The sequence below is a fragment of the Exophiala bonariae genome, assembly GCF_035927105.1.
Source record: "Exophiala bonariae strain CCFEE 5792 chromosome Unknown scaffold_18, whole genome shotgun sequence".
In the NCBI taxonomy this organism is placed as follows: Eukaryota; Fungi; Ascomycota; class Eurotiomycetes; order Chaetothyriales; family Herpotrichiellaceae; genus Exophiala; species Exophiala bonariae.
Genome location: NW_027042493.1, coordinates 84,232 through 108,233, shown reverse-complemented (window position 1 = coordinate 108,233; position 24,002 = coordinate 84,232). Strand labels below are relative to the sequence as shown.

The following is a 24,002-nucleotide window of genomic DNA, read 5'->3' as shown; positions in this document are numbered from 1 at the left end:
AGTGGTCAGAGGAAGGTTTCTCCATTGGACAACCTGAAAGATTGATGAGCGAGGACATCTCCCGTAAGATTTGCAGGTGTACGGATACTAGAGATGACCTGCAGTGAGGGAGGAGATCGCCCCCTCGACCTACAGGGGTGCCCCGAATAGCTTACCAACTTTGGTAGTTTAGGGACTACCCTCGGTCACTAACTAGTTACAAAATAGCAACCCAGTGCCTACGAGAGTAACTAGGTACCCAGGTGCTTCGGTACATACAAAGGAAGTGTCACAATAAGAGAACACTGCCATCTAAAACCCTTTATGAATCATGAGAGGTAGTTATGGCCCTCGCCGCTCTGTTCACTCTCGGCTCAGCTTCTGCTCCACGAGGTTTTTACTCTTGTGCTCCCAGAGTGCTCCCGGAGGCTCCCTGAGCCTTGACATTCCTGTTGATAGAAAACACCAACTGTGGTCAATTTTAGACGATGCGCTCATTTTGAGAGGCTGAAGGAACCCTATTCCAATTCTCTTTCCGAAACTGCTTCGACTGCTCAGGTAGGTTCCCCCGGTGGTACGACTTTGCCCACCTCGACCAAGTGACTGGTAGAAGACTGGGGGATTTCTGCTTTGCCGGACCGCACAGGCTGGAACCATGGACAAGCACTACCCATAAAGCCATTCACGGTCAGAGTATCGTAGAGTTGAACCCGTCACGTCATGCCGAGCAGACAAGCTAGTCATCTCAATACTAAATAGAAAAGTGGTTATGTTCCACAATTCAGTCACCATCACCATCATCGCCACCATCATCGCCATCCTCACCACCACCAGAGTCACTTGGCAAGAAATATTCCTTCCCGTCAGGCAAGACAACGGATTGCCTGGACCCCCAGGTATGACCGAGAATGAAGTAGAACACAGAGCCTATCAAAGGAGTGCGTATCCGTACAGGTGGCAGCTGCTCCATAGTCTTAGCAGGCAAAAATTCCAGCAACTCTCTGATATAAGCGGCAGCTGTAAGGGCAGCATAGCCTTGCCAGATCTTGTTTTTATGGGAGTCAGAGTAATCGCAGATGCCCCGGACGACCAGGCAAGGGAAATTATCCATCAGCCCTGCGGCTTCCATCTCGAAACAGAGAACCCCCAGTTCCTTTCCCAGGTGGTCTCTTGTAGTGGCGTCCTTGATCACGGAGTTTCCTGATGCGATAGGGCCATAGTGCATGACCGGGTCTAGAGTTTGTCGATGCTCTCTCTTCAAGACTCTGCTCTTTTCACAGTTATCGCAAGTTTCAGCCCTCGGAGGATGGTTATAGACTGCATCGTACAGGTGATCTTGAGCTGGGCCAGGGTGCGAGAATATGGATCTCGACTCAGGATATTTTTCCAAAAAGGCATCTATCCGGGCAGCTATTTTACTCCTTCTCGTCAAATGTTCAGCCCTCAATCTAGTAATTGCCGTGAGAACAACCCCCGGAGGCTTGTTCAAAGAGCCTCTCCGAGAGAAGTGTCCATGTGAAAGCCTTTTCCCTAGGTCGTACTGCACCACGGCACCGCCGGTATGGCCTGGTGTGCTCACGACCACATCGCCCAGCCTGACATCATTCTGTTGGCTTGGAACGCCACCACCGACTCCTACCAGTAAACCAACTCTGATTGAGCTGAAGCTGGATTGCATCTGGCTCGCCACGGTTGCGGCGGGTGTTGTGCCGTAATCACCGGCGGGAAGGCATGCAATAACCACGTTGTGGTCGCCGATGCTGCCTAGTATGTAATTGTTACTGTCACTACTGTTGCGGATTTGTGGTTGCCCATTCCCGTGAATCCGATCAAGCATAGCCATAGCTGCTGTCATCTCAACGGGAAGTGCGCAAATCCAACCTATTGTGTAGAGCTCGTTTTTGATACTCGAAGGCCATTCTTTCCATGGTACCGCAAACTTGATAACCCTAACTCCTTTCGGTAAAGTCGAAGTGCTATACCGTGGCTTCAGAGTGAGACGAGTGAGATCTGATAGTTGATCAGTCTGGATGGCTGGTTCAGAAGCCACGGCATAATTCTGGAAGGTCGCCCCGTGGTTGCCCTCAAGCTTGGGGAACTAAACTTCGGGGGTCAGATCGCATAAACATGTGAAAGCTTTGCTGCCTGCAAATCATGCTATATCAGAGAGGCCTTTGTGGTTCATGCTAGCGGCTTCGATTCCAGGAGGCTCTACTCGTAAACAAGGCTCGAATTCAGCTCAGAAGAGCCTGGTTACTAAAAACACTAGTCGCCTTGGACGATACTCGTACCTTGGTGGTTGTTTTTTGTTAGGAGCATGCTAACACGTATCCGGATGGATTGGCGCAGCATTTTGGTTCAGGGGTCAGGGGTAGTAGTTCTGTCTCGGTTCTACTCACGTGCAATGTCAATGTTGTGTTATGTCCGTGTCGTCGCCTGAAGAGCATCTCTTCTTATATAGTCCTTCATACTTCAATTTATCGTATTCATTGCCTCGTGGGCTGTGTCTGCGATGATGTGAGTTGCGAACCTGATAAATGCCTTATGCCTAAAAGACTGATTTGTGTTTCCAAACCCGGCGAAATGTCCCGCAGAAATCTGGCAAGTGGACGCTGCTTGCTGATTCAACTGGCTGCCAAACAAGTACCACTGTTATCTTTTCGGCCTGTGCTTTCTCAGAGACACACAATCAAACATCGTCTCCGAGCTCTTCAAGGGTCATCAGGCTACACGTCGTCGTTCCGCGAGACTGAGATTTCAAGACTACAACGAGAAATTATGAAGTCGAAAAGATCAGACCCATTGTTCGCCCCTCGTCGTTCCAAACTAACTACAAGTTTCGACATTGTTTTGGGCCTTCTATCAGTCATTGTTTTGCTTGCCCTTCCCACTATTGTAAACGCCGTGGTATGGGAGCTATGATACAAGCCGAAGAAATCAGAGACGCGAAGGAAACCTTCCCACCGGAACCCTGACAATAAATTACGACGCGACGATGACGGAGGGACATCAATGGCGGAGTTGTAATTGGTTTGCTACCGCATTACCTAAGGTCATTCCATAATCAGATCTCGCAAAGAACCTCAATCCAATTCATCTTGCTCTCCCTGACCACCTATATCCAATAAGAGACTACGCTTGTCCTTCCAGTCACTAAACATTTCGGAATCGAGGTGGCTCGCCCCCTTGATTTCAAACATCTCACAGCTTCTAGCTTCGGACTTCGAGCGACATGTGGTTGTTGATCTTTTTGGAAGACTTTGGGGCGCCACGGCCCGTGAAAGTCAATGCCACCAGGCCTTCGCTATTGGTCCAGCTCCTTCGATATACACCAGTGCTTTCAGTATTGCACGTACTTCTTACCAATCTTGTAGGCCTCCCAAACTACCATGCAAATTGCCATCGAATGCAGGACCTCTCTGCTCACCAAAAACACCCAAGTCAAGCGCACATCAGCGCGAACAAGCGATCAGCTCCGCTAAATTCTGGAAAGCATCTGGTTTTGAAAAAGGGAGATGATAGCACAAGGGTAGGGGAGCACCGAGTCAAAAACAAATAACTTTAACACTGGGGATTCTCTAGCTATGAGGAAAGTGTAGCCCGAGTGGTCGATCGCTGGAGAACCAGATTGGGACCCCCTTGTAGCTCAATGTGCTGCTCAATGTGCTCTTCAAGAGGTGCTCAGTGAGGCTTAGCTAAGTCTTAGGTCAAAGCAGACTTCGCTCACTCGCTGGGAACCAACCATATTTGGCAAGTAGGTCTTTCGTTCACCTGCGACGTAGGCACCCAGTTGATGGGTGCCAGGGTAACCAATTACTTAATTACCTGGTATTCATTATTCAGGCATCCCTGTTGAGGCAGATCAGATCAAATGCGGGGTATTTAATCGTCAAGAGAGGGGCAGAAAGTGGGCGGGGAGCACTGTTAGATCAGTCTTGAGAAGATGTAAGCCCCAGAACAAAGGTCCTCCAGGAAGCTGCTTGGGCATCTCCAGCTGCTTGAAGAGGCTGACTCTATGATAAAATGCGATTGTCATATTGTGTGCTGGGGTTCCAAAGTGCACTGCGACCCTAAAATCAACTCTTTGCCTGAGGCAGCCGAGCGAGAGGCTCCCTCAAAATTTGCAACTGCCTTAGACACAGTGGCCGACCAATTTGAAGCTCGTAGTCAGGCCAATTTGATCTGCTTGGTAAAGAAGAAGAACAGGTTGGTTGGTTCTGGATTTAGAGCACCACCCGCCGTTGCGATAACATTCGCAAGTCCCTCTGATGCATCCTCGATCGAGTCCCAACCACCGAAGTGCACTCTCACGTCCGGCTCATGTATGTCCTTGCGGATATTCCACGCTCCAATGGCACCGTGCTGCGCTGGTTCGATGCCGTGTGTTGCCTTTTGCATGCTTTGGTCAAATGCTGCGCGATCAACATGCTTGGGTAGCGTGGCCTTCGTCAGAGCCAGAACAGGTGCGTGGATTGGTAATTCCTTTTGATCAATGTTCATGTAGTGCATCCAATCAATTCCCATTTGATCTTTGATCAGATCTAGAATCACGGCTTGCTGCGGTGATCCATCGAAGCCGTGCTCGTGTTTCTCTTTGCTGGGCCAGGCTCCAACCACGAATATCACCGAGGGGTCGTCGATTTGTTCAAAGAACAATGTCGGTAGACCACTGTAGTCCTCGATCACCCGTTTTACCTCCTTCAGATTCTTCAATAAATCTGGGTCGGATGCCGTAATGCCATCCTTCAACTGGACATGAGCAAGTTCGATGACCGCCATGACATGACCACCGCCGCCGGACAATGTGATGCTGACTTGTATCGCTCCGATGATCCGACCCAGGCAGGAACTGCAAGTGTAGGTGCGATTACAAGATTTACTACGTAGGCAGTGAGATATAGATGAAATGGGTGGATTGGTCCGATCGGGATCTCTAAGAAGCTTGATCGCCTTTTAGCAGTTGTCACATCAAACTTACTTGAACAGAGCCAACCATAATTGACTTGGGCATCACTTCGTGTCACCCCCAATCACCGTGCGGAGGAAGCTGAGGTCAAAAATAACAACGAGCGAGCTGACCGCGTGAAGTTCCATCTGAGACCAACCACCTGCTTTTCATGTGACACGTCTCGGGGTGACATTCAGCTTACATAGACTTGTTACTTTGTTTCTTGAACCTGGCTTCATCATATGGCAGCTGAACCTTCCTTTATTTACTGGTGGTGAATCGAGGCAGTTGCTAATTAGTTGATCATTGTGCAACAGGACGTGTGCACCTGTCGGGTTGTGTCCCAACGCATACAGCTATCATAGTATCCATCTAAGGAAGTACTTCAGTCTCGAGACTGAATAAAATTGGGTCTCATTCACACAGACCAACATGTCACAACCATTGCGTGTGATTATTGCTGGGTCAGGTACTTGTCTCCACCGCTGCCTGTAGTGCGGGCAAAGGAACTAACTAACTAACCCCTTTTATCAGGCCTATCGGGACTTGCGATTGCACAGGGTTTGAAGAAGGTGCCTTAACCCAGACACACTTGACACCGAGGCCTTTTACTGACTAATTATCTGTTAGAATGGAATCGATCATGTTGTGTTTGATAAAGAGAGTTCGCCTCGAGATCGCAACTGGGGAGTCACCATTGCTTGGAGTCATCCATACCTGGAAGAGCTATTGCCATCGGAGCTTTATGACCGCTTGTCAGATTGTCAGCCTGATCCGAAGTTGGACTCCAAAGAGGCTGGCTGCGAGAGTGTTATCATTCGCGATGGCTCCAATGGAAAGACCATGGTTGAACCACCGTTCCCTAGAGTAAGACGACTCAATATTCAGAAGACAAGAAAAATATGGTCAGAAGGAATTAACGTCAAGGTCGGTATGTGCTCCTCCAATTGTCGCATCAATCTAACGGTATGGAGTATGGTAAAACACTCGCCGACATTGAATTGACCACGGACGGTGTTATTGCTCACTTCCACGACGGCACCTCTGAATCAGGCTCCGTACTTGTAGGCGCAGATGGCGGCGGCTCATGGGTCAGACCGTGGCTATTAGGCGATGCTGCCGCCGCTCGAGTCCTGCCATACACGTTTGTCAATTTTCCGTTCACTTATACCGCGGAACGAGCATTGAAAATGGATGAAATGATGCACCCAATTGTCGATGTTGGAATACATCCAAAGTCCATGTACATTGGAATCTTCCTACTGGACAAGCCCGACCTCGACAAACCAGAGACTTGGATCTTCTACATTCTCGCAACATGGCAGCGTGAGGAAGAAGATTATCAAGGAACTCGAAACATGGTTGCTGAATTGAAACGGAGGATGGACGGCTGGGCCGATCCCTACAAGTCTGCCGTCGATTGGATCCCAGAAGGAATTCAAGCCAAAGCGGTCCCTTTCCGGATATGGAGGCCGACAAAGTGGGATAATCGTGGAGGCCGAGTCACCTTGTCAGGCGATGCTGCTCACAGCATGACGTTCCGTAAGTTTTCAAAATCTACTTCCTTTGTCGTCCTTGCGCGCGTAATGACTGACTGACCCATACCGCCAGACCGAGGACAAGGAGCCAATAACGCCGTTCGGGATAGTGAGCGCTTCGTCAAGGCAATGATAGCGGTCAAGAGTGGTGAGAAGACTCTTGCCGAGGCAGTCAACGACTATGATGAGGATGTCATCACTCGAGGAAGTGAAGAAGTCGAGGTCTCGAGGATCCAAACGGATGCACTCCATGACTATGAGAACTTCTTCAACAGCCCTATCATGAAGCATGGGATCAAGCCGACACTCGATATCGACAATCTGAAAGGAACGACGACGACACTGGACTGAAGTTGTTGGGAACCCACTGGACATGAGTGCCGTTGATACTTTGGGCCAGATCTTTTCAACAAGGCCATTCAATCGAGATTAGCTGGGCCCAATGTTGCAGGAGAAAGTCCCGGGATGGGATGTCAGAATCATGCTCCAATGCAGATACTACATATCATCTAAGCAGTAGATCCAGAGACGATGTATTGTCGGCCCACACATACTGCAGCTTGAACATCTGATTGGCACTCTTGCCATATAACAAGGAATTGATCTATGGCAATGTAACTAGTGCTCGCAAACCTCTCTGCATCAGTGATTGCGAACGAAAAACTGAAATCCAAGCCGTATCCGAGCAAACGCCAGGTTGCACTTACCCCTTGCCAGATGCGCGGGGCATTGCGAAGAGTAACTACTTAGTATGTATGTCCAGGGTGGCTTTAAGGCAGTCCGCCAAACCCAGATCGCGTTCACTGACTCCCAAACCCAAATACGGCAACACACTACATTCGGAAGCAAATCACAAAGCAGGTTAGTTCGTATAGATTACTCGATTGGTGTGTACCTTGTTGAAGCGAGGGGTTCCGACCAGCATGGAAATTCGCCTCATAAGCGTTTGCGCAGCGTTGATCATGCGCCGATATGTTGACAGTGCGACGGGAAGCTTGATGGTGAGGCAGCACAAATGCATGACGAGGCTGGACGCCTGTTGGGGTTCATGTCACGTCACACGCTGTGCATCGACACGAACGGAGGGACGAGAGCTTCCCTCGTACTTGTGCACCACATAGGTAGTGAGGGTAGTCCGGTAGTGAGGTCGAGAAGATCTCAACCTTCACCGCCAACGGAATTTTCAAGCCACCTTTAACAAGTATTAGCTACTGCTCTCACGGCATTGTGGTCGATTTGTGAGGAGCACCTCCAGGAATTCAGAAGACTGAAGCAGCTACGATGTCAAAGCCAACAATCCTCGGCGTCCATGGTGCCTGGCACTCGGGCGCACACTTTCAGCCGCTGAAAGAGCACTTGGTTCAACACGGCTATAAATTCATTGCTGTGCAGTTGCCTTCCATGCATTACGCGGAGCTGGATCGTCCACCGCCGACTCATATTAAAGACGACGTTGAGGCCATTCAGGCCGCTGTACTGACCGAGCTCGAATCCACTCCTGAGACCGACGTTGCGGTGCTCACACACTCATACAGTGGCCTGCCAGGGTCCGCCGCAGTCGAAAAGCTCGATAAGAAATCACGGAAGGCGGCTGGATTCAAGAACGGGATCTCTGCATTACTGGTCATCGCCGGCCTGCTCATCACTGAAGGCATTTCTGGGTTCGACTGGGCAAACGGAATCATCCCGCCAACCATTATATTGTCATACATACCGTCTCCGGTGGACGGCAAGACACAGATCGAGATATCGGAGCCGAATCCTGAGCCAGGTCCGGTGGAATTGTTCTATCATGACATTCCTCTGAAGGATGCTGAGTATTATGCTTCGCTGCTCATCCCACAAGTCTGGACTGTCTATCGTACCCCAGTGCCCTTCGCAGGCTTCAAGATCGTACCGTCTTATTACTTGCTCACGGAGGATGACAGGTCTTTGCCCCCGGAGTGGCAGAGATTGATCGTCAAGATGGCGGACGAAGCAACACTGCTGGCAGATCCGAAGGGTCTGAAGCTTGTAGTCGATACCGTTCATGCAGGTCACAGTCCTTTCCTGAGTAAAGTGGAGGAAACCGCCTCTTGGATCCGGAAGAGTCTTGGGGAGCAGTTGTGAACCTTTTGATATAGCTGTTGTGTGCTGTGTTGGCGTGGGTGAGAATGCTGGCATGGTTACGTTCCTGCAGACAAATGAGACCGTGAGGGTAGTTTGAGCCTTTCTCTCCCTAATGGAGACGAAGATCGGGCTAAGTCTCTTGATTTTAGATTCTCGTTGCTTCGAAGCTTGAGATCCTCTGACTCGTCTCTTGCTTCCCAATCCTAGATCCGACTTCTCATATCTTCCATAATAAGCACAACAATCATTGCGTCCCTTATGCCAAGAACAATTCTGCACCTATCCGGTTGATGCTAGAGTCCGATTCATCACGCAGATACGCAGGGAGGACACTGGCGGTTGATAAGTCCAACATGGAAAGGGACAATGCGCTCGGAAGTAGGAATAAGGATGAGTTCAGGCAAAAAAGTGGTAGCATTTTGATGGAGAAGAGTGAGAGAGCTAGTCATGACAATGAGAAATTCCAGCAGGCCAGGATCCAGAGCTTACATGCGATGCCGTCCATTGGAAGCCGGCATTCGCATTCTCCACTTGTCAGAACCGTTTAAGAAGGTGTGATGCCCAATTCATGCCTACCCATGCCGCTTGACGATTCCAGTGCTCGGCTCGATGTATCAGAAAGTTAGTTGGGGATGGTCCATAACGGCGCCAAAAATCTTGTACTTGCAATATCGCGACTGAGGTAGGACGATGAAAAACAATGGGTGATGGGATCGTCCCATTGGCAAGAAACCTGCCAGCATTTGAAAGAGGTCTGACCAGAGGAAGGAAGATGTATCAAGCAGGTCAACAAATTGGAAGGCCGTTGCAGCCCTGTCGGAAAACGTTGTTCATCAAGGGAATTCGTAACTAGGCGCTGAAGCCGCTTTAACCAGCTATATTTCCCATGCTCGCAGCTGGTATGATGCAGTCAAGGAGCGAATCCACCTTGCTCGGATTTCGAGGACTTTGCTGACCTCGTAAGCTGTGAGCACAATCCTGTGTCCTGGACCCCAAAAAGAAAGGGCGCCTAGCAAACACGAGCTTAGTACGCAGCAGACGCGGCATTGTAGTAAATATCTTCGGTTATGTCTGGATACGAAGCATATGTCGTAGAGCCGTCTTCGTGACTGATCCTGGCACTGACCATTACCTCGAACTGTGGCAAGTCCCTGGGATCGGCCCTGGAGCTTCCATCCTGTGAAAGCAAAGTCAGCCATGAGCAGAGCGACACTTGATCGTATTAAAACAGGTGGCACTTGTGTCAACAAAGCTGTCAACATGACTTACGTAGACAACTCTCCAGCGCAAGTATTTGACCAAAAATGGATGGACATGCTCCGCGCGCATGCTTTCCAGTACTCCAATAGCCACGTAGTCAAGTAGCAACGCTGTGATTGGCACTGTGTCTGAAGCTAGAGCCCCCGCTGCGTCTTGCCTTCCGCAATTGTCGCAGACTTCACGTGGTGCGGCGAAAATGTGGTTGATGCCAGCTAGATAAGGACTAGTAGAATAATCCTCCGGATCGTCGGGGAATCTCGATTTGAGACAGAGAAAGAAGTAAATCGTGAACGGACCGTTGAGTACATTCCTGATGATAGACATGTCAGTCGAAGATGTTCGGAGCAAGTACAGTACTAGAAGAGAAGCAATAACGCTGGAGAGCCAACAGAATGTAGGGAATGCTGACCTTTTTACAATATTATCGATGTACCACGTGCGGTCGAAATACGGATCAATATCGTTATCAGGAGCTGGTGCAGAGCTGTAGCTTTGAATGGAGACCTGCGATGTTGTTGAAGTGTCCGAACTGGACGACAAGACTCGCCTGTATACGATTCGAACGGAGGTATCATTTGATTCATGTGAATCAGGAGCGCTACCCCGCGAGTTGGCTCCAGGATACTGAAAGACCTGGGCTTTGTTGAGATTGATCGGTTTCATATCCGATGGTGGTGGGGAAAACCGGCTGCTCGAAGCACTGCGAATACTCCAGATGTACTTGTTGTACACGCTACGCCAAACTGATCGTGGGTCACGAAGGCCCTCGAGATCGGGATAGGTGTATCCAAAGCTTTCAGTATCTCGAGCCCAGTCTGAATCGTAGAAGATTGTCCCCATTTCATTTTTGACTTTGTAGAAAGGAAGGAGGTCCTTCTCACTTTCGGCTTTTAGAGGTCTCCCTCGGGAATCCCTTCCGGGTGGTGGAAACCATGCATTGGGGTGTGTCGCCTGCCAAATAGCGAATATGCGATCGACGTTGCTACATAGCAATTATCAGTAAACATAGAGTCAAGTTGCGAGCTATTAGTTACCAATGATGGAACCAAAAGATAGGATCGAAAGCAGCGATCGACGGATGTGACATATGGCCGTTCGAACCACCAATGATTGTGTGATAATTACCATGCAGGCCTTCGATTGAGCCATAGCTCGCAGCTCTTGATCCGGGTACGCCAGAGATCGTTCTAGTCAGCTTTGTGTTCGTCAAGTCGCCTCCTCGTAGAACCATATCTGATGCTACATCCTGGAGATCTGGGTAACGACTGGAATTTGGGTTCAGAATGTCGAGCATCATTGCGGCTCTGCCCTCACGACCACTGTTGAGACTGTCGCTCAATTCCTGCACATTGTGATATTTGGATCTCTTGTCCCGCGGGCAGCGTACCGTCCGATCAGGGTTGAAGTTCTGTGAGGAATGGACATCAGATTACCAATTAGGATTGAGGCATAGTAATCCACTTACGTTCAGTTTGGCCCTGGACCAATCTCTGTCCAGGTTCAGCTTGTCTGTGAACTTGAAGTTGTAAAGAGGATTCCTCCGGACTTCCATGCGGTCATGTGGAGGCATGCGGATCATCACATCGGTAACATTGAAAACATCAGGCATACGAAAGTCATAGCTGTATCGCGTTCGATTACCTTCCAATGTGATACCCGGGAACTTCGCGTCAACATCACGAGGACGGAAGTAATCCCAATAGGGAAACCGAAAAGCCCTCGCCGCAGCTCGATATCTTGGCTGGATTGAATGGTCGTACTCCTTGACAATGGCTAGCATTTTTCGATAAAGAGTTTGCTATAACTCAATCAGACTTCGTTCTGCACCGAAGAGCCGCACCGCCCTGGGCTTCAAACCTCAAGGAGTGCCAGATAAGGCCTGTGCCATGTTGGGAATAGAAGCCTGCCGTGTGCGCAGTATCCACCATTTGTCTCAGGGAAATCCTTCCCTACACCATCCCAGAGAGTAGTAGGAAGTCCATGAATACCTAGTGGATGATGAATTAATTTTCCGAGCCGTGCTGGTGGATTGAAGCCTTGAGAGACTTACCAGCCATGGCGAAGTAGCCAAGCTTTGAAGAGTCTGCCTGAAGGTCAATGAGGGCTAACAGAAAAAGGTTGAACACATCTGGCTGCTTTGAGATCATCACATCGATGTCAACTCTAGGTCGAACCTCGTCATTGTTGAGTGCTCCGACACCAACAACCACGCCAGCGTTCAGATCTGCTTCGCTGGGCGCCATAGTTATGGTCCAACACGATTCGATATGAAAAGATAATGATCAATACGTTGGGTAGTTGAGAAGTTGTTATGTTACGGTTTCCAAGGCTGGTTGAGTGTTTACCCTTTTCTTATCAATCATTTTCGTTCTTATCTGAGCACTCCTGAAAGAGCGTCGAGTTGGTGAGGCTTGACGTTTATGCAACGACGAGAAATGACCTTGGCCCTCGGGAGCACCTGTCACGGATATGTGTGACTAGGATTTCTCAGCTCCCGCGAGAATGAGGCGAATCAGGAAATACTTAAAAAAGGCTGCAAGGGTCTAGGTTTTCATGGATGGCCGTTCAGAATTTTGCAGCGTTGTCTAAAGACTGCACTCGGGCAATTGGACTCCGGATAGAAGCAGACCTGGGAAATGATAAGAGCCATCCACCAGATTTGAGGGATGTCTAATCGATAGCGCAAACCGTTCACCAACCACGAGGTAATCTGGCCGGGATGTGCGTGTGATCGACATCGAGACTTTGTCCAGGTGCCATTTCTAGAGAGCCAGACACAAAACCCCTACCGTTCTCCAGCCGAACGTGAGACCTGGTGCGTTGCGTGCTTGTGGCATGAAATGGGGGAGAGTTTGACAACAACGGATGTAGTCATCAAAGAGTTAGACGAAGCTTCGCCAATAATCTTGCATAAATTAGAGTTGGTGTCGGGTGGGTGCAGGAACGCCTTGTTGGTCTGAGAGATCTAGACCTGGTAGAGAACCACACCTGGTCCTATCAGCTTAAATCGTGGCGTAGCTGAAAAAACCGAAGATGATGGACATTACTCCGTATTCTAGCTGTAGCTACTTGAAAAAGCAGGACGAGTGGGGAATGAAAGAGCAATCTCAGCGTGGCTCGACCAGAGAGCAGTACCTGAATGGGCGCCTGGCATGTCGTGATCATTCGGCTCCTGAGAGGGTCGAGCAGGGACACATGATTTATGTAGGGTGGAAAATAATAGCACTTTATTCCCCAGCTTCCGGGTATGACTAGTCGAAGCTGGTCTGTCTGGGCATATCTGAAGGTCTCGAGTCCCGTGGATAGTTGCGCCAAACCCGGTGCACCCAAATCTTTGTCTCGGATCTTTGCCAGCGCAATGCAGCTCGTTGATAGAGTCTTTCAGCTCAAGAACTGCCAGCCTGTGCTACAGCCCACAGTAACGATGAGATCAGTCGAAGACCGTGAAGCTAACCTTTGGATAGCTGTCTGTAGGAACGTCTCGATCGCTCCTCGGTGTTCGATCTGTCTGCCACACAATGTAGATGAGGTGCTCACCGTTATTCTTTGATTCACCGAACTGGTAAGTGCACCGTCTCTATTTCCAAAGGCCGCTGTGCAATATAATAGACATACTCTCACTGCCGTGTCTCGCAACCCGGCATCCAACTTCATCGTCGACTCCCATTTCCAGCGAATACCTGATCCCATGAATCGGTTAAGTCAAAACTGGCTAGGTCAGAAGAAATGTCGCAAGGCTTGGGATGCACAGACTGCTCTGCACGGTTTGCAGATGGCGTGAGACTTTGGTAGGACAATTCGGATATCAGATAAATACCATGACGCGGCCATATGTAGTACTGCTGCTCGAGAGGATCACCTCAAGAGCCGCCTACCAGAATTTCCACCATCAATTCTCCAAGCAACGTCACCAGGCACACCTAGCAAACCATGGCTCATACTTGAGAAACCCACGCCGCCACCTTCTCCATCTGCTTTATAGCGTCGCAAAGCCTCTCGAAGGTGATCAGGTAGCAGGCCTCCTCGATGAGGATTGGGGATATAAGCTTTGACGTCCTTCTTGAGCTGCTCGATGTCTTTGGCGATAAGTCTCGATTGAGCGTCAGTAGTTGTGCCCTGTTTCTGTTTCTCCTCTAACAGCTCCAGTTCTTTCTCTCGTGACGCTCTCTCGGCCTTTCTAGTTTCGTCGTATGCTTTGGCGAAATCGACCTGCACCTCACGGGCGCGTTCCACGATCTCGCCGACAAACCACTTTCCGTAGATTCTTACGGCCTGCAAAGGAGCAGAGGTGACAGATTGTGAGACGATGGAATTGACAAGCCTTTTGATGGTGCTATTGTTCAGTGATAAAGCGCGCCACTGATTGTATCGTGAGTACTGATCCATGTCGAGAGTGTCGGCTAGTCGCTCTCTGCGCTGCTCTTGCTTCGTCTCTTCTTCCTCCGCCTGTCTCCTCTCCTGCTCGTCCATGTTCTCAAGCATGCCATCAATGTCACCCTCGTCATCTTCTTCAGCATCGACCGCACCAGATCTGGCACTGACCACAGACTTGCCACGATTTCCTGCCCGTCCATCTCCGTCCGCCTGACTTGCATTGTCTGCACCCGCGGCTGTCGCTGATCGTACATCGGCATCGTTGAGTTGGGCCGACTTCCTAGGTCTTCCTCTGCCTCTTGGGGCCACTTTACTGCTCACTCCCGAAAGTAGACTGTTTGTAACACTTCCTGTCTCTGATCGCGCACTTCTGACTGCGGACCCATAGAGAGGCTCGGCAGGGAATGAGGTTTGTCTGAGAGGGTGTATCTTTGGTCTCTTATCTCTCCCTTGACCAGATGCTTGTGAACTCATCGACAATCTCTTCTTGGGTTTTGGTAGGGTTGCAGAAAACGGAGCAGGCGGAGAGCTTGCCATCTTTCTCAAGCGTGGAAATCAGTGTACAGGGTTCTCCAAGCAATGGAGCGAGGTGAGAACAGAGGCTGAATTACCAGGTGTGAAAACAGGGTGGAAGACTTGTGGGCGAGAGACGGGAGACCCGAGACTTGTAAAGATTAGGGAGTATCTATGGTTGCAGGAAAAGGTGAATTGATGGGATGCGTAAACTCCACAACTGCAATTGCGGGCGTGTCAAGAGATGAACGCGCCTCCAGCCTTGCCTCATGCCAAGAAAATCTGACGAGGCTGTATGGTTTGTGTCACGTGCGACCAGAAGTACATCCGCAAACTGGGGCTGCCAGAGAGGGCGCGTGTAAGCGGAGGGGAAGTTCCAGATAGCTTTCAACATTACTAGTGATATTGATCTGCTTTACGATCTGTTTTAAACATCTTTCGACCAAGTTGTCTTCCTGTTGATTCCAGATCTGACGTTTGATGTCTACCGACCACGTTGAATCTGTCCATACTCGTATGCCTGCGCGGCATACCTACATTTCAACCTGATCTCCTTTCCATATTTGTGAAAGATGAACGGAGCGGGTGTGCACGCTAACGCTAGAAATGCCGGGATTGATGATGCCCAATGAATGCCCAGATTATGGTACATCTGTTTCGTAAAAAGTGGGCTGTTAAAAGATTACATGTGTCAGCTTATTAAGTAACATAAATTTGGCTTCACTTACAATGCTGCTGCAAGAATGGCTCGCAAGAGAGCATTTGCTGCTAAACAAGATGCCGCATATATGGTGTAAGAATCGAGGAGGTAGTTCATTCCCGACAGAAACACGAGCACCGACCCGTGGCAGTAGATGACAATGCCAATAATGCATACTATCCAATGGATGCTGGGAAAGTTGGTCCAGGCGAATAGAAACATCCCAATCTAATATTCTCGATATCAATATTGTTTCTGAGAGTTGGTAGGAGGTTTACTTACCGGTGTGATGACCGCACCAAGCAATGCCGGTGGCAGCCTCGCCTCAGGGGTCAAGTTTTCGGGCTTCTCGATGTCTCTGAGATAGCGTTTATTGTCGTAAATTGTATGAAGCGCACCGCTAATCATTCCAACACAGATACCAATAAACGGCAGACCGCTTACACCTTGAGCCCAGTGTCGAGTCTCCGCAAAAACAATCGGAAAAGCGCCCAACATCATGAATAAGGTTGCGTATAATATGGCCATGTAGACCGATATGAGCAGTACAATTGGCTCATATATCAAGAGTTTCCAAGGCCTAAAGAGAACTTTGCGGATCTTCTCCGTTGTCGTCGCTCTGTGTTCAGATTTGCTCTCATATATCGAAATGTGCAACTTGCCGGTCAGTTTGGTTAATTTTTGACTCCGTCTGCGGAGTATCACCGGAGCATAGGTTTCAGGAATGACAAGAGCGCCGACAATCCAAAACGTCCCGGCGAAGAGCGTCATCGTCCACATAACCCACCGCCAACCAGCGGCAACAGCCACGAAATTCGCTACGATGGGTCCAACCTGAAGGAATCATTGTCAGCATGCCCAAAGTCCCCATTTCATAACAAATCTGGCCCTCAATGCTGAGCTATTCACGACATCGAAGTTTGAAAACTCACAGCGGGGCCAATGAACGCACACGCGGACCACGCCGCAATTCCCACACCTCGTTGCTCCGAGACGAACATATCAGCGATGACCCCTCCGGAATTAGCTAATGGCGAGGCGCCGAAAGCACCAGCGAAGAATCGCAGGACGATCAACGTCGGCATTGAGTTTGCCGACGCCACACCGATATTCATGACCGTCAAGACAGCACAGGTCAAGAAATACAGTGGTTGCCGGCCATATTCCTCACTCAGCGGACCCCAGGCTAGGGGACCAAGCGCAAAGCCCAAGATGAACAGCGACAAGCCGAGTGTGATCACCAAATCAGAGACTTGAAAGTGTTCACGAAGTTGAGGCAATGCACTTAGGTATGCCGAGGTGCAGAAGGACACCGCCAGTGTCGAGACGGCTACGATGGACAGGAACATCCATCTCCGCCATGTTTCCCAATTGTGTGGGTTGAGAGGATCGCCGGGCAGAAAGTCCACCACGTAAGGCTCGTCTTCTGTCCCACTACCAGAATATTGATGCGAGTAAACCTCAGAAGTAATGATTGAAACACGAAAAACCAGCTGCCATATCTTGACTCTGTCGCTGCTGACCCCGCTTGGCGTCTGGCCTTCAAGCTTTCCCTCTCTGCCCACAGCAGATGACGGTAATACCGCGGATGAAACTGCGTTAATTGGACCAGACACAATTTCTGCTTTCTCATCCATGCTTTGATGATCGTTGGAAGAAATAAAAGAAAGCTGTCGCCTTCAGTCATTTTGGCATTTTGACCTGGGCATTGTTCGGCTATGATTAATAAATGCTCGGAACACGGCACAAGAATCCGCAGTTCGAAAACGGACCCTTAAACCCGACTCTTGGAAGTTGGAGTTGGAGAATGGCGTGCGATTCGTGTTTTGCATGGGGTACATACTTAGGTGGGCAACTTCCTCATAGTTTGACCACTCGCTACTCGTAAGGATGAACAAGAGTAACGTTACGCGAGCGGCGTGTACGAGGGTCGAAGTACGAACATAACGCAAGTTACTGCAGATTGCAGGATAGTAATCAATTAAGATGGATGTTATGGTCTTCTGAAGTGATTCCTACTACTCATCCAATACAGCAAATAACTCCTCATCCATGCATCCGATGTCGGCAGCGCTGCCAGGACAGCAATCCCAGAACTACGAATTCGACTCTTCGGATTTGAATTTAGGCTCGACTCATATAAATTTGTGAGTCGAGTTATAACGTAGATATCCCAAGTATTTATTTTCAGTGTGTGGGTAGTAGGATTCCATAGGACTCGGAATGACTCGATTCATCGGTTTTGGCTCCAAGGATTCAGGATTCAGACTACCGAGACTACTCGGTGACTAACCGTCCCCTAAGCAACGGTGACATTGTACGTTATGCCTTTTGTAGAATTCAAGTGTACAAATTTCCCAGCCTCGAAATCATTGATCTTGATGGATGTGCCGTTCTTGCTGTCGAGGCTACCAATTGTACCCTGGCCCAATGTCACATATGCCTCCTGCCCCAGCTTTGAGGTGATTCTGGCTGCAACCAGCTCACTATTGTTTGACCAGCTAATGTCAATCTCGAATCCCCCTCGGGCGATGAGTCCAGAGACTGACCCACCTCCATTGGCTCCCCAGGCTTTTGGGAGGGCAGGTAACAGTCTGATCAAGACTACCTTGTCGACGTCACCAGTATAGGCGGCGGCCAACCCATCTGCCGTACTATTTACGGTCGAGACGCTCTCATGGCTCTGGAGTAACGCCTCCACGACGCCAGCCGTTGTGCCAAAGTTGCCATCGATCTGGAATGATGCTGGATATCCTTGGTTGAGCAAAGACGTATTGAATGTGCAGTTCCAGAGTTGATCCACGAAATAGTCATGCACGATATCAGTTGAGTAGGTTCTTGCAGCGAGAGCGACCGTCCAGGCACGAGGCCAACCACAGCTGCCTCCACCGTTACTGAAACACGTAAGCCAAGTATCATGATGCGGATACAATATAAGCACATTAACAGGGACAACTTACTCAAGTCGGTGTTTTAAGCTTGTCAATGCCGCATCAAACGTGGTAGCATTGGATGCGGTAATCTGTGGGACTGGATAGAGACCGACCAAATGCGACATGTGGCCATTGCCGGGTAAAGCCTTGACGAATTTAGTCTCGCAAACATTGTGTATCACCAGTCGGGTGTCAATTGATGAAGAGACTTACCTCCTCAAAATCCTCAGGCCATTCGGCAATGCCATCATATTGATTCAATCTCAACGGTGGCAGCTTCCCGCGCATGGCCCTTACTCGACTTGCAAAATCAGTCTCATTGGTGATCCCCAGCTCTACTTGTGCTTCGAGAATGAAGCCGAACAACTCCCATAATAGTGTGTTGTCAATCGTTGGCCCTGCTGTTATGGCCACTTGCTGCTTGGTAGCATTAGGGGCGTAGTATATGTTCTCGGGAGAGAGCGAGGGATTGGTGACCATGTATTCGTTCCAAGGTGTCAAGAAATCGAGCGCAAACTCTGCGTTCAACTTGAGAATTGGGTACATCTCACTTAACAACGCCTTGTCACCTGTGAATCGATAGTGCTCAATCACATGCGTGACGAGCCATGTAGCCCCCATAGGCCAGAATGTCGATGATTGGTAATTGTCTTGGGGAGCAGAATCTCCCCATAGATCGACATTGTGGTGGGAGACAGTACCTGAGCAATTGTACATTTCTTTTGCAACATACATTCCTTCAGTAGTCATGAGTTTTATCAAATCATTCAACGGACCGACGAGATCTTGCAGGCCTGGATTTCAATGTCAGACCAAGTCCTATAAAGTAGCTTGCAAGTATGGAAGAGGTGCCTGGCAACTCACCTGTCGTCAAGCTGGGCCAGTAGTTCATTTCTGAGATAGTATATTAGCGAGGTTCAAAATCCGCCTGACAACAAAAATCAACACCGTGGAACTTACGCAGATTAATGTTGATGGTGTATTTAGCACCCCACATTGGATTAAATTCTTCACTCCATATCCCTTGGAGATTTGGTGGTAGAGTTCCCTCACGCGAGCTTGCGATCAACAGATATCTCCCATATTGGAAGTATAATACAGCCAATTCAGGGTCGAACTTATCGGGCCTGATGGTACTCATCCTCTCAACTGTAGACAATGACGACTGGTTGTCTGATGAAGAGCCAAGATCCAATTTAAAACGATCATAGTATTCCTGGTAGTCCGCAACATGTTCAATACGAATGTCGTTGTACGAGTCTGGTGTGAATGCGGCAAGATCATTCAGCACAGCGCTGCGAGTGTCCTGCGTGCGATAGGTGGTGTAAGCGGTGAAGTAAACGACAGCCTCGTCTGCGCCTTGACAGATAACGTAGTCTCCGATCGTGGAGACCTTTCCTCCTTTTGCCACAACCCTGGCACCTGCGGTATGGCTTATCGGATCTTTCGCTCCACTCGTCGCACCGAAGATAATTGTGTCTCCATTTATCGGCTCTGAGAAGTCCTGCCAGCGATTGAGCGAAGATTCGTCTCGACCAAAGTGAATTCTGAAATTGATTGAACCAGGCTCGCTAGCATTTAGGCGTATTGCAATGATATCTGCCGGATTGCTCGCCAAGTATTCACGCTGGTAAGAAATGTTTTTGTTGACAAAGTAAACCCCAGCAGTTGCATCAGCCAGATCAAGCCATCTTTCATACTCGGTGATATTACCTGTAACATTCTGAGACAAATTGATATAACCGAGAGGCTCGTAATGTCGAGTCGAAACGGGTGTCGATGCATATCCCAAGCCTCCGAGATCCTGCGCTTGCTGAATAAAACCCTGCTTGACTTGTTCTCGCATTGTGGCCACACTCTGCAAAGCATCCGGATTCACTCGACGAAGTAGTGCTCCTGACCAGAATGAGTCCTCGTTCAGGACTATATGATCACGTAGCACAGTGCCTGGTGAGATAGCCCCAAGTCTCCCATTCCCTAGTGGGTATCCATCCGTCATATTGAGTCCCGCTTCCGAAGACCATATTCGCGATGGGATAGAAGCAGAGTTGGGTGGTTGGAATGCTGCTTCCACGCTTGGACTCGAAAGGAACAACAACGGACTAAAGAGATGGGAAAGTTTGAACCGCGTCATTGGAAATCGTCGAGCTACAGAACCACGGGGTCGGAAGTTGATTAAAAGAGTTCACAGTCTTCGGTTCTCGTCCTCCACTCTCGCACTACTCTATTTCCTTCGTCGGTGGCACTGTCTTTACTATATACACGTTATTCATGAGCTTGCATATGCATATCGAACACATCTTTCAATCATCTGATGCTTTAATCCGTCGGGCCAGCTTCGCTTGAGGAAAATCCCCCGCGGGGTAAATTTGTTACATTCACTTGCGGTACATGATGTTCCTTGAAGGAAGGAGCCTCGGAATCGCATCATTTAGCCGCAATCAATTGGAAGTTTACCCTGGATGGGACTGAAAAGCTCCGTGATGATCGTCGTGAGGGGCTACTTCATCTGGATAGGTATATCGGCAATGTATAGCCTGTGATTAGAGCCTAAGTGATCTTTGAGTGGAGTTTCAGTTAATGATATCCTGAATGAGGATAATGGGAGAAGTGCAAGTGCGATTTAGCAAGCGACGTTGAGGTGGTTCTAGTCGAATATTACGTCATTCCGACTTATTGAACTCTTTTGGTAGCCTGATCCTAACTAGCCTCGTTGCGCATTTAATGTGCCACAGCTACGAATCCTCTCATATCAAAGGCTCAGAGACAAGGCTTGCGCTGCTCTGAACAAGTCTTCCAGTCCCAATGGCCTTAATGTCGGGCATTGCCATGAGCTAAGCCTACACATTCGATGAGCTTACTCGCTCGGGTTTATCAAGAGATCAGAGTCAAATCCTAAAGCCGTTTCACTTACACTTGAGGCCACTCATCCATCACATACTCGCTTCCAGTCAGCACAAATTCCCAGGTATTTTGTGTCGGTACATCTATCAATACACGATAATTCCCCGGATACAATATCTGATTTCCCTTCTCGTCGTATCTTGACAATGATCCTAGCGTGAGATTTAGACTGGCTGTCTGTGAACTTCCAGGCTTGATATCGAAGAGCCTCTGGTAAGCTACAAGGGACTTGAGTGGGCGGGGTGTTGGTCCGTACTCCCCGGCAATGAAAGCAAGGGCGACGAAGTCAGAGGCTGTGGTACCGCTATTGGTGACATTGACAGATAACGAAGAGGAGGTGGAGCCTGAGGGATAGAACGGGCACTGGTCGACGTGGCTGTAGGTAGTGAAGTTGCAGGCAGACACAAGAGACTGAATATCAAAAGATGTGTTTGATGGCGTGCCAATGGCAGTGGAAAGGTTGGTGTAGTGAAGTCCAAAACCAAACTCGACGGTTGCATTGTCAAACCATTTGTATGTCCGACCTGGGTTGCCAGTCTGGGGATCCGGACGCAAATTCATGTCGGTCATGGGTACTTGATGAACGTAGTCGGCAGGGTATTGAGTGACTGGCATTCTACCAGCTGGTGCCGTCTTACCAGTGACAATATTGATAAGCGCCTGCCCTCCTAACATACCTGGATAACCAGCCCATAATAATGAGCTCACATTAGGGTTATTGAGCAGTGCTGAATCATCGACCTGCTCGCCCATATGTGCAACGATAAGGGGTCGACCAAGGGTAGCTAACATCTCCACAGCGTCCACCTGCATGGCATCCCATCGAATGGTATTACGATCTTTGCCTTCATCCGCACCTTCATTTGTAGCGTCAATGTAGAGAATAGCGTCCGCCTGAGTGTCAATGGCACGCAACATGGGATTCTCGTACCACTTGACGACAACAAGATTGAGGTTCGAGACATTCTGGAGCGCCATCCATGGAGATACCAACGTTCTCGCGGGTCCAGCATAGTTTCCTTGCAGCTGCTCGGTGGCATTGATCCAGCCACCAGCAAGAAGTAGAGTCAAATTGCGATCCTCAGGCGGGATCAACGGAAGGGTTCCGTCATTCTTCAAGAGAATGATACCTTCCTCGGCAACCTTCAGGGCAAGATCTTCCGCTTCTGGTGTTGACACATTATCCCATGTCACTGATCTCCACGGCGAGTCTGGAGGGTCAAAGTAGCCTGCTTTGGCCAATCCTGAGTACAAACGTAGAAGTGACTTATCTAGCGTGGACTCCTGAAACAAACCTTGGGAATATGCTGATGGTAAAAATGTTGGATTGTAATAGCCGCAATCAACATCGACCCCAGCGTTCAGCGCAGCTGCCACTGTCTGCTGTCTTGTATCAAACGCATGGTGATCGGTAAACATATTCTGGATGGAAGTGCAATCAGAAGTGATGTAGTTCTCATCAGCAGTCCAATTCCAATGCCCTCGAAGAACTGACTGAATGGTGTACGAATTGGCACAAGCAGGTACGCCATTGATAGCGTTATATGAGCACATTATCGAGGCGACCTTGGTGTCTCTCGCACACTGCTGAAATGGCTGCATATAATATTCACTCAGATCTTGCGGACTGACAATAGCGTCGAACCCATAGCGAGTGTTCCCTTGCCAACCTTCCAAGTCATAAGCTGTGTAGTGCTTGCATGTGGCGATGACTTTATAGGATGTAGGATTACGACCACCTTGGAGACTAGTGACCATATTGTCGATGTATCGCTTGACCAAATAAGTATCTTCACCTGGCGTTTCTTGACCACGGCCCCATCGCGGGTCACGGAATGGATTGATATTTGGTGTCCAATAGTCGAGGCCGGAGCGTTTACCGTTGTTGAATGCCCTCGCTTCAGTACTTATCACAGTCCCGATGGCATAGAATAGCTCATCGTCAAAAGATGACGCTATTGAAATAGGCTGAGGAAAGGAAGTCGCATAGGACCAATTGCCTGAGCTGCTGAATTGTACTCCTGGCGCAGCAGCTACTCCGTGAAGAGCTTCACCCCACCAGTTGTAGGCCGGCAAGCCTAATCGCTTTACGCCCGGTGAGTTGTTGTGCGTGAGGTTTAATTTCTCCTCCAGTGTCAGGGCATCGACCAGCGCTTGAGCTCGTTCTCTCGCCGACAATCCGGTATCACATACCGAGTTGTTAGATAGTGGTCCATTCTGACAGTCGGGATATTGTTGCGCCCAGGACAGAGGGAGAGACAGTGCCAGTAAGGCCAAACCGGTATAAGACGCCATTAGTGCCAATCGAGGATCCCGTACGCGGGAGGCGATCATTTAGAGATGAGGAAGACTCCCTTTTCTACGATTTTGCCTGGCACCATCTGGAAATGTCATGCACGAGCAAGGTATGAATTGAGCCGCCAAAGCTATATGACTCAAGAATAGCCGAAATGGAAACCGTGTAACGTACCTTAGCATAGCCTCTTGCGTAGTCAATGTTTTGGAGCTCCATATCACAGTAGTCATGAGTAACTGCCGATCTGTTTGACACTATGTTGAAGACTCACCGTCAGCGGAAGGATCATTGTGGAGCTGAGCCTAACCAAAATATATCGGCTTAATGTGGGAGTGTGAACAGAGCAGACTCTCTTAGACCATAGTAATCGATATGCATGACCTGGTACTCGTAACAGCTAATTCCTGGAAACAAGAGGGTGCGTTGTTTGCTGCACAAATGTCAAGCA

At 49.2% G+C, this 24,002-nt stretch overlaps 9 protein-coding genes across 9 annotated transcripts; 2 read left to right on the top strand and 7 right to left on the bottom strand.

Annotated features, from left to right (window-relative positions):
* Positions 1 to 760: 760 nt before the first annotated feature.
* LTR84_003977 (uncharacterized protein) lies at positions 761 to 2,034 on the bottom strand (the record flags this gene model as incomplete). Its single annotated transcript, XM_064847557.1, has 2 exons — positions 761 to 1,955; positions 2,030 to 2,034. The coding sequence occupies 2 exons, from the start codon at positions 2,032 to 2,034 to the stop codon at positions 761 to 763; spliced, it is 1,200 nt and encodes a 399-aa protein (XP_064704669.1).
* Positions 2,035 to 4,146: 2,112 nt separating this feature from the next.
* LTR84_003976 (uncharacterized protein) lies at positions 4,147 to 4,758 on the bottom strand (the record flags this gene model as incomplete). The annotated part of the gene is made up of 1 exon (XM_064847556.1): positions 4,147 to 4,758. One exon carries the CDS (start codon positions 4,756 to 4,758, stop codon positions 4,147 to 4,149), a length of 612 nt encoding a protein of 203 aa, XP_064704668.1.
* A 601-nt stretch (positions 4,759 to 5,359) lies between these two features.
* LTR84_003975 (uncharacterized protein) lies at positions 5,360 to 6,816 on the top strand (the record flags this gene model as incomplete). Its single annotated transcript, XM_064847555.1, has 5 exons — positions 5,360 to 5,396; positions 5,462 to 5,499; positions 5,558 to 5,854; positions 5,902 to 6,469; positions 6,539 to 6,816. The coding sequence occupies 5 exons, from the start codon at positions 5,360 to 5,362 to the stop codon at positions 6,814 to 6,816; spliced, it is 1,218 nt and encodes a 405-aa protein (XP_064704667.1).
* A 930-nt stretch (positions 6,817 to 7,746) lies between these two features.
* On the top strand, positions 7,747 to 8,574 carry LTR84_003974 (uncharacterized protein; the record flags this gene model as incomplete). Its single annotated transcript, XM_064847554.1, has 1 exon — positions 7,747 to 8,574. The coding sequence occupies one exon, from the start codon at positions 7,747 to 7,749 to the stop codon at positions 8,572 to 8,574; it is 828 nt and encodes a 275-aa protein (XP_064704666.1).
* A 1,024-nt stretch (positions 8,575 to 9,598) lies between these two features.
* On the bottom strand, positions 9,599 to 12,077 carry LTR84_003973 (uncharacterized protein; the record flags this gene model as incomplete). The annotated part of the gene is made up of 6 exons (XM_064847553.1): positions 9,599 to 9,751; positions 9,844 to 10,144; positions 10,244 to 10,816; positions 10,869 to 11,242; positions 11,300 to 11,607; positions 11,885 to 12,077. 6 exons carry the CDS (start codon positions 12,075 to 12,077, stop codon positions 9,599 to 9,601), a joined length of 1,902 nt encoding a protein of 633 aa, XP_064704665.1.
* Positions 12,078 to 13,689: 1,612 nt separating this feature from the next.
* Positions 13,690 to 14,745, bottom strand: LTR84_003972 (uncharacterized protein; the record flags this gene model as incomplete). The annotated part of the gene is made up of 1 exon (XM_064847552.1): positions 13,690 to 14,745. One exon carries the CDS (start codon positions 14,743 to 14,745, stop codon positions 13,690 to 13,692), a length of 1,056 nt encoding a protein of 351 aa, XP_064704664.1.
* Positions 14,746 to 15,445: 700 nt separating this feature from the next.
* LTR84_003971 (uncharacterized protein) lies at positions 15,446 to 17,058 on the bottom strand (the record flags this gene model as incomplete). The annotated part of the gene is made up of 3 exons (XM_064847551.1): positions 15,446 to 15,649; positions 15,704 to 16,255; positions 16,354 to 17,058. 3 exons carry the CDS (start codon positions 17,056 to 17,058, stop codon positions 15,446 to 15,448), a joined length of 1,461 nt encoding a protein of 486 aa, XP_064704663.1.
* A 662-nt stretch (positions 17,059 to 17,720) lies between these two features.
* LTR84_003970 (uncharacterized protein) lies at positions 17,721 to 20,353 on the bottom strand (the record flags this gene model as incomplete). Its single annotated transcript, XM_064847550.1, has 5 exons — positions 17,721 to 18,315; positions 18,382 to 18,515; positions 18,568 to 19,148; positions 19,219 to 19,248; positions 19,315 to 20,353. 5 exons carry the CDS (start codon positions 20,351 to 20,353, stop codon positions 17,721 to 17,723), a joined length of 2,379 nt encoding a protein of 792 aa, XP_064704662.1.
* Positions 20,354 to 21,264: 911 nt separating this feature from the next.
* LTR84_003969 (uncharacterized protein) lies at positions 21,265 to 23,553 on the bottom strand (the record flags this gene model as incomplete). The annotated part of the gene is made up of 1 exon (XM_064847549.1): positions 21,265 to 23,553. One exon carries the CDS (start codon positions 23,551 to 23,553, stop codon positions 21,265 to 21,267), a length of 2,289 nt encoding a protein of 762 aa, XP_064704661.1.
* Between the last annotated feature and the right edge of the window lie 449 nt (positions 23,554 to 24,002).